A 17,229-nucleotide genomic window follows, 5' to 3' on the forward strand; every position below is an offset into this window, starting at 1 on the left:
GACTTTCAGAGTTCACATGCAGATTCCCAAAACATTGGAACCACAACCTATACATAGCACATAAAATAATGACTAGTTTAAAGTCTTCAACACCTGTGCTTCATACCTGGCAGCTGTTTCTGTCTTCTATACCTCAAGTTTGTCTATTTGAGTCCCAGTCTGACAGCTCCTCAAGCTTTGACAGATTCGTTTTCATATTCTGCCCTGTGGTGAAACCATTGATTTATAGTCTCAAGAAGCGCACGCCTGTAATCCCAGCACTTGGGAGGCAGAGGCAGGCGGATTTCTGAGTTCGATGCAGTGGATTTCCTGTTACCAAGGTCACAAGTATGCATCTTTCTGAGAGATTTGCCCATAATCTGCCACTATGTGTGCATGAATGTCATACTACAAAATTCACAGGGTTTAAATGAAAGTTCAATTTGATATAGAAAATATTAATATGAACCAACGGTTGTTCTATGTCAGGGCATAGGAACCGGAGTTATTGAGTCTTGGGTGATTATTGCTTTAGTGACTTCATAGGTGATGTCAGCTTCCATTATTCTATTTTGAGGTATTTATCATAAATATTTTTTAAACTTTTCCACATATTAGGTGTGGAGACTAATGAATGTACTATACAGAGGAAATCTGCAGGCTGAAAATACAGTTTTACATTGATGGAGTAAAGCCTCCTGAAATGACCAATCTGATAGAACTGAAAACTTTCTAAAGGGTCCCTCATTTCTAGTCATCAAACAAAATCTTGTTCACATCTTTGTCTATTACTGCTGCTGGCTAAAAATGAAAGAAATTATCTTCATTATAAAAGGTGAAAGAAAAATGGTCCAATATTATCAAGTAGAAGTTATAAATATGTCTGGTGAGTTGAGTTTTACATCCACAATCCATGCCAAAACCAAAGCAATCACTGATGTATCCCAAGCCACTCCCATGACATCCAAATGATACTCCATGACCTACATAGCTAAAAGAGTCTCATTACCATGTTGTTTCTGATAATTCAAGAGTCACCTTGAGTTTGGTTTAGGAAGACTTGTATAATGCCATTGTAATAAGTGTCAGTGTAAGCCGGGCGTGGTGGCGCACGCCTGTAATTCCAGCACTTGGGAGGCAGAGGCAGGCGGATTTCTGAGTTCGAGGCCAGCCTGGTCTACAGAGTGAATTCCAGGACAGCCAGGGCTACACAGAGAAACCCTGTCTCAAAAAATAAAAAGCAAAAAAACAAAACAAAACAAAAAAAAACAAAAAAAAAAATAAGTGTCAGTGTAGACCGGAAGGCTGGGTAGATATTGTAATAGAAGGTACTAAAAACAAAAAATATGGGGAAAGGTATATATTATTTCTTATCACCTATAGTCAATGCTTTGTGTTTAAAGTTAGAAGGTGCATGAGATGTTGCAGTGGATGGAACAGAATAATTATTACCTGCATGCTTACATCTTTTGTTCAAAACAGAATTATTATGTAATATTAATAACAATAATGACTTGTTTTGCAATATCATCAAGACTTGAAAATTATGATTTAAACCAGATGTTCTAAACACATGTTATTTGTAGCACTTTTGTTAGACAATTGTGTAAGGGGACAAATCTAACAATAACTCAGAGGTGACACCATTTTACTAAGACCATAAGTGAAGATATAATCAAAAACTTTACCAAATATTCCTTGAGTTTACACATACCCAAGCTTGAAAGAATGGGGGCTTATGAAACATATGAGAGAATGGAGAGAGTCACCTCAAGGCAACTGAAAGGAGAAGAATATTTTTAGATGCATTTATTTTTGGTACATGACTGTTTGCCTGTGTGTATGTGTAACATGTATGAGCCTGGTACTTGCCAAGGTTAGAAGAGGCCATCAGATCTCCTGGAACTTAAGTTACGGAGCCTTATAAACTACCATGGACCTACTGGGAACTGAACATGGGTTCTCTGAAAGAGAAGTACCAACTCTCAATCTCATAGTCATCTATACAGCCCCCAAATGAGGTTTTGTTGCTGAAGCAAACAGGAAGAAAAAAGGAAAGAGAAGGGAAATCAGTATTCTCAAAATATGCTATTTTTAAAGTTCCAGAGATCTTTGGAAGGTACTTCAATTTTCTCAGTCCCAGAGGACGTAACTGACTAGCCCACAGTGAACCATGCAGGTAGTGATCATATTGGAAGCAAGACCTAGACATCAAAAAGTAAATTAATTGTTTTCATTCCAATGAAAGTGAGTCATAGTAAAAAGTTACTTGATGCTAGAGAGTCATTCAGAGCACTTGCTGCTTTTACATAGGGTCCAGGTTCAGTTCAAAGCACCCACATAGAAATTCACAATCATCTATAGCTGAAGTTCCAAGGGATCCAATGCCTTCTTTTGGCCTCCACAGGCATGTACATGGTACATATGCATACATGCAGGCAAAAACCCATACATATATACTATGTAATTTTTTTTAAGTCAAATCAAAAGGAAAGACACTTCTTGGCCATAACTCAAGAGACAGAGTTATTCATGCTATTACTTTATGCCCCTGGAGTGAGTTCTGTTTATCAAGCACCATGTGAAGACCTTCTTTCTCATTCACATCTTATTTGATTACCTCAACACTCTTTCAGACAGAAGTCTGAAATAGTTTAAGCTATTAAACATGTTCATATTTGTTTTCTATGGATAAGAAAGCACAGTTAGAATTTGTTTCAAAATATCTTATTTGGAAATTTTTGTTCCTAAGAACTATATTTTTAATTAATTAATTAATTTTTATTCACTGTATTCTTTAGCACTAGTCTTAGCCTGGATGTGAGGCTTATTTCTAGCCAAGGACATCTTAAAGCGAAAGGCTGTTTTTCAATATAAGAGGGCATCTTCTTAAACCCAAAGAAAGGAAGTCTCATAGGAGAATAGGGCGGGGGACATTGGTAATGGGCAGCCAGCCTCTATATCGTGACTCCAGAGAATAATTATTACTCAGTAGATGTTAGCTCTGATGGCTGCTCAGCTTTCCACACTGGATCCTGGAGTAGCTGCAGCTGACAGCCTCTGGGAGCTGGGCTGGAGGGGATGGTATCTCTGCCCATTAAAGTAATGAACTCCCACAGGTCACTTGAAAACTTTAGTGACAAAGGATCAGGGATTTCAGAAGCACAGGTTTTTATTTACACAAACTTAGTGTACATTTAAAAAAAAGATGTAAGTAGAAATGAGGCACACAGCAGTGGGAAATGCAAATGAACCAAAGATTAGAGAAGAGCCTGCAACTGAAAAGCCACCAAGGCTTTCTCTGGTGGTGCAAGATCTCAAGACACTTTGCCTAAAGAAACTCAGTAAGTCTAACTTATTCCCTCCCACTTCATTCTCCTGAAAATAGTACATTTTAGCTCATCCCAACTTTCCTCTGTAAAAAAGGACAGAGAATCCGCTGCCAGGTCCTGAGACTGTGCAGGTCAGGCTTTGTACAAATTGAGTCCTCACAACAGTACCTGGCACATAGCAAGTACTAAATAAGTGTTTATTCACGGTTATATTATATGGGATTATATCTTAGGATCGTCGTTTGTATCTAAAAACGCATTATATATTTTATTATAATAATATGCCAGGCATAAGATCTGATGAGACACTCTGAAGAACTCTGAGGATAAGCAACGGAAAGCATTTGTTCCATACTATGAATAATCATGAATGTTCATGAATATTTAACAAATATTCAACAGGTACCTGTTACTTGAAGGAAGATTCAACCTCTTAGAACACCCCAAGTCAGAAGCAAATGTTACCCGTGAGTGTGAGTGACAGAAAGCACAGGCGAGGATGGACAGTCAAACGCAAGTGGGAGAAGACCAGCAGCTGGAACTTCACCAATGTCTTCTGTCAAATGTTCATTCGCCTTTTTAGACACACCTGCTTTCCCTTTGACCTGACACCAGTCCCGATCTGTCTTTCTTAATTGCAGAGTGTGTGTTGAGGTTTTGTCTTTTATTGTCTATTGTAATGTTATGCGTGGGCCCCCATGATCTGGAGTCTGCACGAAACCCCTGTGACCCTGCCCCAAGTTAATTCTGATTAGTGAATAAAGATGCCAATAGCTGGGTGAAAGAGACATAGTATGGGGGAGATATAGGTTTCAGGGGTTTGGGGGTGACGAGGAGCACAAGGAAGAAGAAGGGGTAAGAAGAAAGAAGGAAAAGCCACCAGGGGTTAAGGGTCAAGAAAGCATGGTCTTGAGAGCTGCTCCATTGGAGTTAAAAGCATCCCAGAAAAAAAAACATAATAAATAGTAAGTAATAACTCAGGTTATCAATAGGAAAGTAGATTCTAACAGCATGGAAGTTGGGCAGCTACCCAGCTCCTGAGCAGTTTAGGGCTTATTGTAAATATAAAGGCTGTGAGTGTCTCTCATCTGAGAACTCAATAACCAAAGGTGGGGTTAAAACCCCAGGCTGGGATTTCAGTATTTACTACCAGTGTGCACAGGCTCACCTCATATGTCTAGAATGATGATCTGAGCTAACTGGTTACACCCGAGCTGAACTTTGCCAGTCACTGACCTAACAAACCCTTTCTTCTTCCTGCTTCTTTTCTCTGGGAAAATCCTAGCATCTGGTGCTTCTGCGGTTTTCTCCCCCTTTATCACTGATGCTTCTTCATAGCCCTTCTGTTCTGTAAGCTGTGATGCTGAAGCTGGTCAAATCCAAATTCTCATCTTCATAACTGCCGAGGAGCCACACTCAGGTCCTCACGATTGCACAGCAATCATCTTAATGCTGGAGTCATCTCAATAGCTTCATCTTTCTTCATTTTAGACAAAATCTCACGTGTCCCATGTGGGCTTTCAATTAACAATATAGTCAAGAATCACACTGAATTTATAATTCATCTTGGCACCCATGTGCCAACATATCCAGTTCATGTGGTGCTGGAAATCAAACTCGGGCTTTTGGGCATGCCAGTTAAGCAGTATACCAACTTAGTTACATCTCCAGCCCCAAGTATTTCTTCTTAAACTTACAAACACTATCTCTGTAACCTCAGGATTCTCTCTTCTTTTATGCAGGAAGCTTGTGTATGGCCGGAGGAAGAAACAGCACCACTGTGACCAGATTCGTCCTACTGGGATTTTCAGCTCAGCCTCAGATGAAGGTCTTCCTTTTCATGCTGTTTCTGGGGATTTATCTCCTGACCTTAGTCTGGAACCTGAGCCTCATCACCATCATTAGGATGGACAGTCACCTGCACACACCCATGTACTTCTTCCTCAGTAATCTCTCCTTCCTGGACATCTGTTATTCATCCTCCACTGTCCCCAAAATGCTTTCTGACATGGTCACAGATCAGAACACAATTTCTTTTCTTGGCTGTGCCACACAATACTTTGTCTTCTGTGGAATGGGGCTGACTGAATGCTTGCTCCTGGCAGCTATGGCCTATGACCGGTACACTGCCATCTGCAACCCACTGCTCTACTTGGCGCTCATGTCCCACACTCTGTGTTTAAAGTTGGTGGCTGCTGCCTATATGGGTGGCTTTCTTAGCTCTTTGATTGAAACGTGCTCTGTCTACCAGCATGATTTCTGTGGACCCAACATAATCAATCACTTCTTCTGTGACCTTCCTCCAATCCTGGCTCTAGCCTGCTCTGACATCTTCATAAGCCAGGTGGTGACCTTTGTTTTAGGTGTCATTGTGGGGGTGATGTCTGTCCTAGTGGTCCTCATCTCTTATGGATACATTGTTGCTGCTGTCCTTAGGATTAACTCAGCTAAAGGTAGGACCAAGGCCTTTAGCACCAGTGCTTCTCACCTGACTGCTGTGATCCTCTTCTACGGCTCTGGTCTCTTCATGTACATGAGACCCAGTTCAAGCTATTCCCTCAGCCAGGACAAGGTGGCATCTGTATTCTATGCTGTGATAATCCCCATGATGAACCCCATCATCTATAGCCTCAGAAATAAGGACATTAAAAATGCCATGAGGAATGCCGTGGAAAGGGACTACCTGCTTTCTCATGGGCATTCATTTTTCTGACAGTGGGTGGTGTTTACATGACAGTCTGAGTGGCTGAATATTATAGAAATCTATGTAGGTTTGACTATTTGAGCTTCAAGATGATTTGAATAGACCAAGCTTATTCTTCCCTCTTATCTTATGCTTAACTAGAGATGGTTTTGTCATTATTGGTTCCTAAAATAAATAGCACGACTACATTTAGGTTTCAATGCTCTCTTTAGTGGAAAACCTTACCATCATAAAATGACACTCTGCAACATCAAAATTCCTCTTTTCCATACTTTGGATATGGAGCACAGAGAATCTGAGCTGGAACTTAGATGGAAGCTTCCTCCCTGCTGGCTAGCAGTAATAGCACCAGACGGTGATAGGAGAGATCAATATCATCTAGCTATGGACCTTGCCAATTATAGTACCAAAATGACTGATAGTGTATGCTCACTGGACCAGTAGTGGCAAGAATGTTTGAGAAATAACCAGTCACTTCATGATTGGATCTGAAGTCTGTTCTATTGGAGGGAATACATGCATCTGGTACTATAAACATGAACTAAAGCCTGTGACTAAGAAGGCCACAGCCATTTTCTGGGAGTCTACTGATAACTTGCTGTTGATAAATTGATAGGTTGCTGGTCATGGAGGCTTATGCCTTTAATCCCAACATTGGACACAGAAGCGGGCAACCTGATCTACAAAATGGAAAGCCAGGACTGCCAGGGCTACATAGTGAGAATCATCCTTTTAAAAACAAACAAATAGGTGGATACGTATCAAAAACTGTCTGCTAAGTAATTATGTTTATATCTTTAGATAATACAACTCTTAGTCTTGGTTAGAGAAGACTCTTGACAGTGGAACATTAACAAAACAGAGATTTGTGACTGGTCAAGGTGCTGAGAATAAGTGACTTTTGAGTATTCAACTTTAAATGTAACATCTATATGATCTTCTCTGTCCCCTAAGAGTAGACGGATAACATGGACAAGGAGGAGAGAAAACGGAAGACCCTGAGGGTGGGGTGAATGCTATGATGTTTTAGCTTCAGGAATGGCATGACTTTGAACCCCTGAATTCACAGAAAATTTGATTACCAGCACAAGATGTGCAGACAAAGTTCTTCACTGATCCACCTACTCCTAGCTGGGGACTCATTGGAAGTTAAGGTTCCTGAGGGAGTGGCAGCCACTGCACTTCATTTTTTCTTTTTCTTTTTAAATTTTCCTTTGGTAAACTGCAATGATACAGCAACTGACTTCACACTCATTGACACACAAGAACCCCAAGTAAAAGCAGTAGGTTATATGAAAATAACAGCCAAAGGTGTTGGGAAGAAATAAAAGGGAACAAATAAATGAGGAATTGAGATTTGGAAACAATCAAGGCACATTATATACATATAGGAAATTTCAAACAATACATTTTAAGTTACATTTTAAAATAAATATAGTATTTTATCTAAAGCATGCATATTTATGATCCTTCATAATTCAGGGTTTCAGAAAGGACAATGAAAAGGTCTTGTGATGGTTACAGTTTGGTTTTGGTCTTTTAAGTTCTATTATTTCATTACTTTTTAAAGTAATATTTGAATACTTTTCATTTCTTTCAGTGTGTGTGTGTGTGTGTGTGTGTGTGTGTGTGTGTGCTGGTTAGTATTAAATTACCATTTGTTACAATCTAAAATCTTGTAGGAAGAGAACCTGAAGGAAGAACTGCCTAGATCCGGATAGCCTCTGGGCTTGTGTCCTGCTTCTCTTAAGTAAAGCAGAATGGAAGACCTACCAAGAATGTGGATGGCAACATTGCATCAGCTGTTCTTTGCACACGGTGAAGAAAGCAGGAAGGCAACAAGCAGATAAGCATGCATTTAATCTCTCTGCACTCCTTGAATGTGGATGTGATGTGACAACGCGCATGCATGCCTATGTCAGGCTCCCTCAAGGATGTCTAATATGGTACTGAAACTTAAGGATGAAAGAACTTGTGGAGAGAAATTGAGGCCTGGCACTGTACTGCAGGTCTGAAGATCCTGTGGAGAGATAGTAGAAAACATCAAAGTTGAGACTCAGTCCCTGTGGACATCTCAGGACACTGGGTTCTCAGAGCCATTGGAAATTGCCCAAGGACATCTTTGGGTATAGAATAGAGCTAAAATGGAAAGTCTGTGTGCTGAGGACAGAGTTGAAAAGTTGGTTCTACCAAAGCCCTTTTGATTACAGAAACTCACAAAGTACAGGTAGTCAGACACTAAACAACTGGGCTTGCACTACTGGATTTAGGCTTGGCTTAAGTGTTATTATTCACATATTGTGAAATAAGCATGTTTATGTGACATCTTTTTTAATATGAATCCATAGTTTAGAGACTTTGGGCTTTTTAATATTTTAGACAGTTGAATTAGTGGAAGTTCTTAAGACATTAAGAGCTTGTTAGAGTGAGACTTTGTTATGATATTAACAAGAGATTCTGGGACCAAGAGATAAAAAAAAAGTGATGGCTTAAGGTGATATGTTTGTGTGCCAAGTTAACAAGGGGTAAGTTATGAAGAATAATTTTAAATGTCAATTTTCCACAATGTATAATCATATGGGAAGAAAGCCTGAATGAAGGATTGACAAGATCATGTGGCTCCTTGTGGGGATTGACTTATTTGCCATTCTTAGGATGAAAAATAAGGCCTTGGAACTGGGTGGGACCATTTCATGTGCAGAGCCTAGGAATATGTAATAGTAAAGAAAGCTGGAAGAAGTAGAAAAGGTAATCTTTGTTCTTTTTTCAATCTTGAATGTGAACATGATGTGAGTTAACTGAATTGTTCCTCTCTGGATTTCCCTTCTATTATAGACTGTAACTTGGAATTGTAACTAAATAAGCCCTTTCTTCCCCTTTACTTTTTTGACAGGATATTTTCCTAAAACGAAAATAGTGAAATTAAAGAAGTACATGTTTTATATCATTCTAATAAGTGGTCTGCCTGAGAACAAAAAAGTTGCCATGAAAAGATATAAAAAATAGAATCTTCTAGTCATGAATTAATAATTGAATTTTTAACCATTGAAAATATTCTAACCTATTCTAGATTCTGTGCAGTACATAATGTACTACAATGAATTATACTTAAATTTATAGTTTCTTTGTGATGTGTTATTTGATAGAATATGGACATAATAAGAGTCGAAGACATATAAAGGCTTATGTTATAAATGATCTTCATAGAAAAACTGGGTAGTTTTCAGTTATATACTTGTCTTCACATTTTTTGCTTGTAAGACATCAGATTTTTTTTGCAAATTGCAGAAGATGTATATTCACACTTTTGAAAATTATTTGCAGATCCATGGATCACGTTTATTTGGAAAATTGTCTGATATATAAGTATGAGAGTCTGAATTTGAGCCCCAGAACTCAAGAAAAATACAGGACTATATAGCATTCTAAATGGTAAAAACTGAAACATTGTCCTAAAAATCAATAGCAAGACAAGGCTGTCCATTCTCTATACTTAATGTATTCCTAGCATCCTAGCCAAAGCCATAAGAGAACTACAATGATCTGTGTATACTTAGCCTAAGGAGCAGCACTATTAGGAGGTGTGGCCTTGTTGGAGTAGGTGCGTCACTGTGGATGTGGGCTTAAGATCCTCGCCCTAGCTGCCTGGAAGTCAGTCTTCCACTAGCAACCTTCAGTGAATATATAGAACTCTCAGCTCCTTCTGCACCATGCCTATCTGTATGCTTCCATGTTCCTGCCTTGATGATACTGGACTGAACCTCTAAACCTGTAAGCCAGCCCCAATTAAATGTTGCCTTGCATGAGACTTGCCTTGTTCTTGTTATTTCTTCACAGTAGTAAAACCCTAACTAAGACAAAAACAAAAGGAAATTAAAGGGATACATGTAGTAAAGAGAAAAGTCAGAGTATCCCTCTTTGCACATGTCATGATCCTATATCTAGATACCCTACAACACTACCAAAATACTCATACCTAAGAAACATTTTCAGCAAAATGACAGGATTCAAAAATAATCTACAAAAATCACTAACCATCCTATATGCTCTGAGATTACAAACACTCTGAGAAAGAAATCAGGGAAGAAATCCCACTTACAATAACCTCCTCCCCCCTCAAAAATATTCCAACTTGGTTCTTGGTTATCATTAGAATGAAATAGTAAGAGCCTAGATTGGAAGACACCATACATCTGAGGTAACAGCATATGGAGAGATACTGGCCTGGCTAACTTTCATAGTGCCAAAAGGTGCAGTACAGTCTGCTGAGGGATAACAGTTATCAATGGTTTTATTCAGATGTGAATGTTGTGAGTTACAGTGATAGAAAATTTTCCTCTGCACAAATGTAGCATGAACAATGACATTTCTGGGATAACCAATTTCTGCTTAGATTTAACGGCTATATCCCAGGGTGGTACTCAAGCCTGTTGCCATCAACATGGCCAAGAACAAAAAAAGTAGGGAAGTCTTAGACCCTAGGGAAGAATCTACTGCTAGTGTCTTGTTATATGGACAGTATCATACTGCCTTCTAAACACTTATTGTTGACCTATTGATTAGTACCACATTCAACCCTCATCACAGAAGCTTACTTTTTCTCAGTGGATGGCAGCCATTACAGACACTCACAGCTTGTTAGAGTGCAGAGAATATGTAACTGTTGAGTGTTGACCACTGAATAATATATATAATACACACACACACACACACACACACACACACGCACACGCACACGCACACGCACACGCACATGCATACACACACGCCCCATTAAAAAAAGCAAGGGCCAAAAGATTGTGAAAGGCAGCAGATGGAAAAAACTGCTATGACACACTCTTCTGGATATGACAGGGCAATTGTTTTTATGAACTCATAGCAGCTTCTGTTGCCTACACAGACCAAACTAGTGTAATTCAAGCACTGATGGCGAGGCTCAAAAGATCCCACCACCAGATGAAGATCTTTGTTACCTGAAGGCTGATTAGATACCAAGATTCTATTTCTTTCAAAGAAGTGACCCTAAGAAGTTGCCCACACTTTAGTGAATAGCCTGACCCTGCAGGCCTGTGTCTGGATTTCTCTTGGCCTAGTCAAGCCTAGTGCACATTAGGTTAAACTCAAGAGAGGGAAGCTTAGCTGAGCAGACAGATCCAAGCATATCTTGTTCCGCAGTGAATTCTCAGGGGAATAAACACACATGGGAGCAGCTACAAAGAACTGGTTTATTTATTAGGGTTGTGAGAAGTAAAGAGGTATTTATGCCACTGGGAAGGCAGCCTGGGAACCTGAGGCACTGCACATATATACATATTCATATGTATACACACACACATATATATACATATAAATGTACATACACACAAATACATATACCACACACACATATAAAATAATCAAAATATTTTTAGTGGCTGAACCAATTCAGACAGACTCTGAGTTGTAACTCATATATCATAAAATTTACACTGATATAGGAAATTGTCATCAATGGCTATGAAAATTCCAACTTTTGAGAATAAGAAAGAAATGAAAATCTTTCATTTTCTATAAGGAAAAACTGTAAAACACTACACAATAATTATGATAAAAAGAAGCTGTTGATCTTTGTTCCTGTGATTGAGCAGCCGGGAGCAGCCTGGAACACAGAGAACAACCAAGTGTAAGATCACTTGGGACAGGGTCCGCCGTGGTTCCACCTGCACCAAGGAGATGGGCAGTGACACAGCAGTCTGTTCACCTATCCTGCCAGGGGACATCATCTCTGCAGGGAGTCCTGCAGTTAGAGGTGAGGCCACCATGTTCACTCCTGTGACTGAGTGAGGCTGTTACACCCAGAAACTCAGGGAAAACAGAGTGTATGATCACTTGACTCAGTCCACGAGAGCCCTATCTGCACCCAGGAGCTGGCAGCGCCACAGCCATCTGGACACCTATCCTGCCAGGGGACATCGGCCCCTCAGGGAGTCCCACATTTAGAGGGAATCCCTCCTTTAGAGGTGAGGCCACCTTCATTGCTCCTGTGACTGAGCGGACAGGTGCAGCCAGGAATGCAGAGAACATTCTAGTGTAAGATCACTTGGTATAAGGTCCACAAGGGCCCCACCTGCACCCAAGAGCTGGGAAGAGCCAAAGCCATATGTGCAACTATGCTGCCAGGGGACATCTGCTCTGCAGGGAGTCCCACGGTTAGAAGTGAAGCCATAATCTTCACTCCTGCAACTGAGTGGGCCATTACAGCCAGGAACACAGGAAACACACAAGTGTCAGATACTCAGCCCACCAGGGCCCAGCCTGCACCCAGGAGCTGGGCAGAACTACAGCACTCTGTGCCAGGGGAGAGCCAGTCACCAAGGGGTGCTGAGACAGGCTTGCAAACACACAGGACAAACAAGCACCAGCCAGAGACAGCAGGACCAACTAACACCAGAGGTACCCAGATGGCAAAGGGAAATTGTAGGAACATTACTAACAGAAATCAAGGCAATATGATACAATCTCAACCCAATTAACCCACAATAGCAAGTCTTGAATACCTCAACACACAAGAAATTCAAGATTTGGATTTAAAATCATAGCTCATGATACTGATAGGGGGCTTCAAGAAGGACATAAATAACTCCCTTAAATAAATACAGAAGAACACAAATAAACAGGAAAAAGCCCTTAAAGAACTACAGGAAAATGCAACCAAAAAGGTGAAGGAATTGAACAAAACCATCCAGGATCTAAAACTAGAGGTAGAAACAATAAGGAAATCACAAACGGAAACAACTCTGGACATAGAAAACCTAGGATAGAAGTCAGGAGTCATGGATGCAAGCATCAACAACAGAATAAAAGAGATTGGAGACAGAATCTAAGATGCAGAAGATACCATAGAAAGCCTTGACACAACAGTCAAAGAAAATGCAAAATACATAAAGCTCCTGACCCAGAACATCCAGGAAATCCAGGACAAGATGAGAAGACCAAACCTAAGGATTATAGGTATAGAAGAGAGTGAAGATTCCCTGCTTAAAGGGCCAGTAAATGTCTTCAACGAAATTATAGAAGAAAACTTCCCTAACCTAAATAAAGAGATGCCCATGAACATACCAGAAGCCTATAGAACTCCAAATAGATATGACCAGAAAAGAAACTGCTCCCATCACATAATAATTAAAATGCCAAATGCACTATACAAACAAATAAAGAATATTAAAAGCACTAAGAGAAAAAGGTCTAATAGGGGGCATGGGATTATTTTGATCTTTATATATTGTTGAGGTCTGTCTTGTGACCAATTCTATGATCGATTTTGGAGAAGGTACCATGAAGCGGTAAGAAAAAGGTATATTCTATTACTTTAGGATAAAATGTTCTATATATCTATACCTATATATAGATATAGATATATATGTTAAATATAATTGGTCTAAAGCTTCAATTAGTTTCATTGTGTCCCTGTTCAGTTTCTGTTTTCCTGATTGGTCCATTGAAGAAAGTGTAGTATTGAAGTCATCCACAATTATTGTGTTAGGTGCAATGTGTGCTTTGAGTTTTAATAAAGTTTCTTTTATGAATGAGGGTGCCCTTGCATTTGGAGCATAGGTGTTCAAGATTGAGAGTTCTTCTTGGTGTATTTTTCTTTTGGCCATCAAGAAGTGTCCCTCAGAGTCTCTTTTGATGACTTTGGGTTGAAAGTCAATTTTATCTGTTATTAGAATGGCTGCTCCAGCTTGTTTCCGGAGACCATTTGCTTGTAAAATTGTCTTCCAGCCTTTTACTCTAAGGTAGTGTTTGTCTTTGACACCGAGGTGTGTTTCCTGTATGCAAAATGTAGAGTCCTGTTTCCTTATCCAGTCTGTTAGTCTGTGTCTTTTTATTGGGGCATTGAGGCCATTGATGTTAAGAGATATTAAAGAATAGTGATTATTACTTCCTGTCATTTTTTATGTTATTTTTTAAATTTGATTAGTTATCTTCTTTTGGGTTTGATGAAAGAAGGTTACTATCTTGCTTTTTCCAGGGTGAAGTTTCCCTCCTTGTATTGGTGTTTTCCTTCTATTATCCTTTGTAGGGCTGGGTTTGTAGAAAGATATGGGGTAAACTTGGTTTTGTCATGGAATATCTTAGTTTCTCCATATATGGTGATAAAGAGTTTTGCTGGGTATAGTAGTTTTGGCTAGCATTTGTGTTCTCTTAGAGTCTGCATGAGATCTGCTCAGGATCTTCTAGCTTTCATAGTCTCTGGTGAGAAAACTGGTGTGATTCTGATAGGTCTTCCTTCATATGTTACTTGGCCTTTTTCTCTTGCTGCCTTTAATATTCTTTCTTTGTTTAGTACATTTGGGGTTTGGATTATGATGTGATGGGAGGTATTTCTGTTCTTGTCCAGTCTGTTGTGAAATCTGTAGGCTTCCTCTATATTCATGGGCATCTCTCTCTTTAGGTTAGGAAAGTTTTCTTCCATAATTTTATTGAAGATATTTCCTGGCCCTTTAAGTTGTAAATCTTCATTCTCATCTATGCCTATAACCCTTAAGTTTGGTCTTCTCACTGTGTCGTGGATTTCCTGGATGTTTTGGGTTACAAGATTTTTGCATTTTCTTTAATTGTTGAGTCCATGGTTTCTATGATATCTTCAGCATCTGAAATTCTTTCTTCTATCTCTTGTATTCTGCTGTTGATATTTGTATCTATGTCCCCTGATTTCTTCCCAAGGTTTTCTATATCCAAAACTGTGTCCCTTTGAGATTTCTTAGTTGTTTCTACTTCTGATTTTAGATCATGGATGGTTTTACTTAGCTCCTTCACTTGCTTGTTTGTGTTTTCCTGTAATTCCTTAAGTCATTTTTGTGTTTCCTCTTTCAAGACCTCAGATCACTATGGAGGAAAAGTGGCCTTCAATAACAACAAAAACAACAGAAACCCACATACATATGGAAACTTAACAATATTCTACTCAATGATATCTTGCTCAAGGAAGAAATAAAAAAAGAAATCAAAGACTTTTTAGAATTTAATGAAAATGAAGACAAAACATACCCAAATCTATGGGACACAATGAAAGCAGTGCTAAGAGGAAAACTCATAGCCCTGAGAGCCTCCAAAAAGAAAATGGAGGAAGCGTACACTAGCAGGTTAATGGCATACCCAAAAGCCCTGGAACAAAAAGAAGCTAATTCACCTAGGAGGAGTACAAGTCAGGAAATCATCAAACTCAGGGCTGAAATCAATCAAGTAGAAACTAAGAGAACCCTACAAAGAATCAACAAACCCAGGAGCTGTTTCTTTGAGAAAATCAGCAAGATAGATAAACCCTTAGCCAGACTAACCAAAGGGCACAGAGACAGTATCCAAATTAACAAAATTAGAAATGAAAAGGGAGATATAACAACAGAAACTGAGGAAATTTAAAAAATCATCAAATCCTACTGCAAAAGCCTGTACTTAACACAACTGGAGAATCTGGAGGAAATGGACAGTTTCCTAGACAGATATCAAACACCAAAATTAAATCAGGTCATCTTAACCGTCCTATAACCCCTAAAGAAATAGAAGGGGTCATAGAAAGTCTCCCAACCAAAAAAAGCATGGGACCAGATGGCTTCAGTGCAGAATTATATCAGACCTTCATAGAACAGCTAACACCAATACTCTTAAACTATTCCACAAAATAGAAACAGAAGGAACACTACCCAATTCCTTCTACGAAGCCACAATTACACTGATACCAAAACCACACGAAGATTTAACAAAGAAAGAGAACTTCAGGCCAATTTCCCTTATGAATATCGATGCAAAAATACTAAATAAAATTCTTGCCAACCAAATCCAAGAACACATCAAAACAATCATCCACCATGATCAAGTAGGCTTCATCCCAGGGATGTAGGGATGGTTCAATATAAGGAAATCCATCAATGCAAGCCACTACATAAACAAACTCAAAGAAAAAAACTATATGATCATTTCATTAGATGCTGAAAAAGCATTTCACAAAATTCAACATCCTTTCATGCTAAAAGTCTTGGAAAGAACAGGAATTCAAGTCCCATACCTAAACATAATTAAAGCGATATAGAGCAAATCAGTAGCCAATATCAAACTAAATGGAGAGAAACTTGAAGCAATCCCACTAAAATCAGGGATTAGACAAGGTTGTCCTCTCTCTCCATATTTTTTCAATATAGTACTTGAAGTTCTAGCTAGAGCAATTAGTCAACATAAGGAGGTCAAGGGGATACAAATTGGAAAGGAAGAAGCCAAATTATGACTATTTGCAGATGACATGATAGTATATTTAAGTGACCCAAAAAACTCTACCAGAGAACTCCTACAGCTGATAAACAACTTCAACAAAGTGGCTGGTTATAAAATCAACTCAAGCAAATCAGTTGCCTTCCTATACTCAAAGGATAAGCAGGCTGAAAAGAAGTTAGGGAAATGACACTCTTCACAATAGCCACAAACAATATAAAGTATCTTGGTGTGACTCTAACCAAACAAGTGAAAGATCTATATGGCAAGAACTTCAGGTCTCTGAAGAAGGAAATCAAAGAAGACCTCAGAAAATGGAAAAATTTGCCATGCTGGTAGATTGGAGGGATTAATATAATTAAAATGACCATCTTGCCAAAAGCAATCTCTGGATTCAACATAATCACCATCAAAATCCCAACTCAGTTCTTCACAGAGTTAGAAAAGGCAATTCTCAAATTCATCTGGAATAACAAAAAAACCAGGATAGCTATAGCTATTCTCAACAGTAAAAGAACTTCTGGGGCAATGAGTATCCCAGATTTAAAGCAATACTACAGAGCAATAGTGTTAAAAACTACATGATATTGGCACAGTGACAGGCAAGTGGACCAATGGAATAGAATTGAAGACCCAGAAATGAATCCACACACCTATGGTCACTTGATCTTTGACAAAGGAGCTGAAAAACATCCAGTGGAAAAAAGATAGCCCTTTTAACAAATGGTGCTGGTTCAACTGGCGGTCAGCATTCAGAAGAATGTGCATTGATCCATTCTTATCTCCTTGTACTAAACTCAACTCCAAGTGGATCAAGGACCTCCACATAAAACCAGACACACTGAAACTAATAGAAAAGAAACTGGGGAAAACCCTTGAGGACGTGGGCACAGGGGGGAAAGTTCCTGAACAGAACACCAGTAGCTCATGCACTAAGATCAAGAATTGACAAATGGGACCTCATAAAAC

At 39.2% G+C, this 17,229-nt stretch overlaps 2 protein-coding genes across 4 annotated transcripts in view; both read left to right on the forward strand.

Annotated features, from left to right (window-relative positions):
• Dtx4 (deltex E3 ubiquitin ligase 4) overlaps positions 1–17,229 on the forward strand; it is an 852,074-nt gene that overhangs the window by 134,983 nt on the left and 699,862 nt on the right. The gene's annotated exons all lie outside the window — the stretch shown is intronic.
• On the forward strand, positions 5,065–6,024 carry LOC127689705 (olfactory receptor 5A2-like). Its single transcript, XM_052189345.1, has one exon. It carries the CDS (start codon positions 5,065–5,067, stop codon positions 6,022–6,024), a length of 960 nt encoding a protein of 319 aa, XP_052045305.1.

The sequence above is a fragment of the Apodemus sylvaticus genome, chromosome 1 (genome assembly GCF_947179515.1).
Source record: "Apodemus sylvaticus chromosome 1, mApoSyl1.1, whole genome shotgun sequence".
In the NCBI taxonomy this organism is placed as follows: domain Eukaryota; kingdom Metazoa; phylum Chordata; class Mammalia; order Rodentia; family Muridae; genus Apodemus; species Apodemus sylvaticus.

Bases quoted from the DNA above. Each gene is read 5' to 3' on its own strand.
- LOC127689705 (XM_052189345.1), top strand. From the start codon at position 5,065: ATGGCCGGAGGAAGAAACAGCACCACTGTGACCAGATTCGTCCTACTG.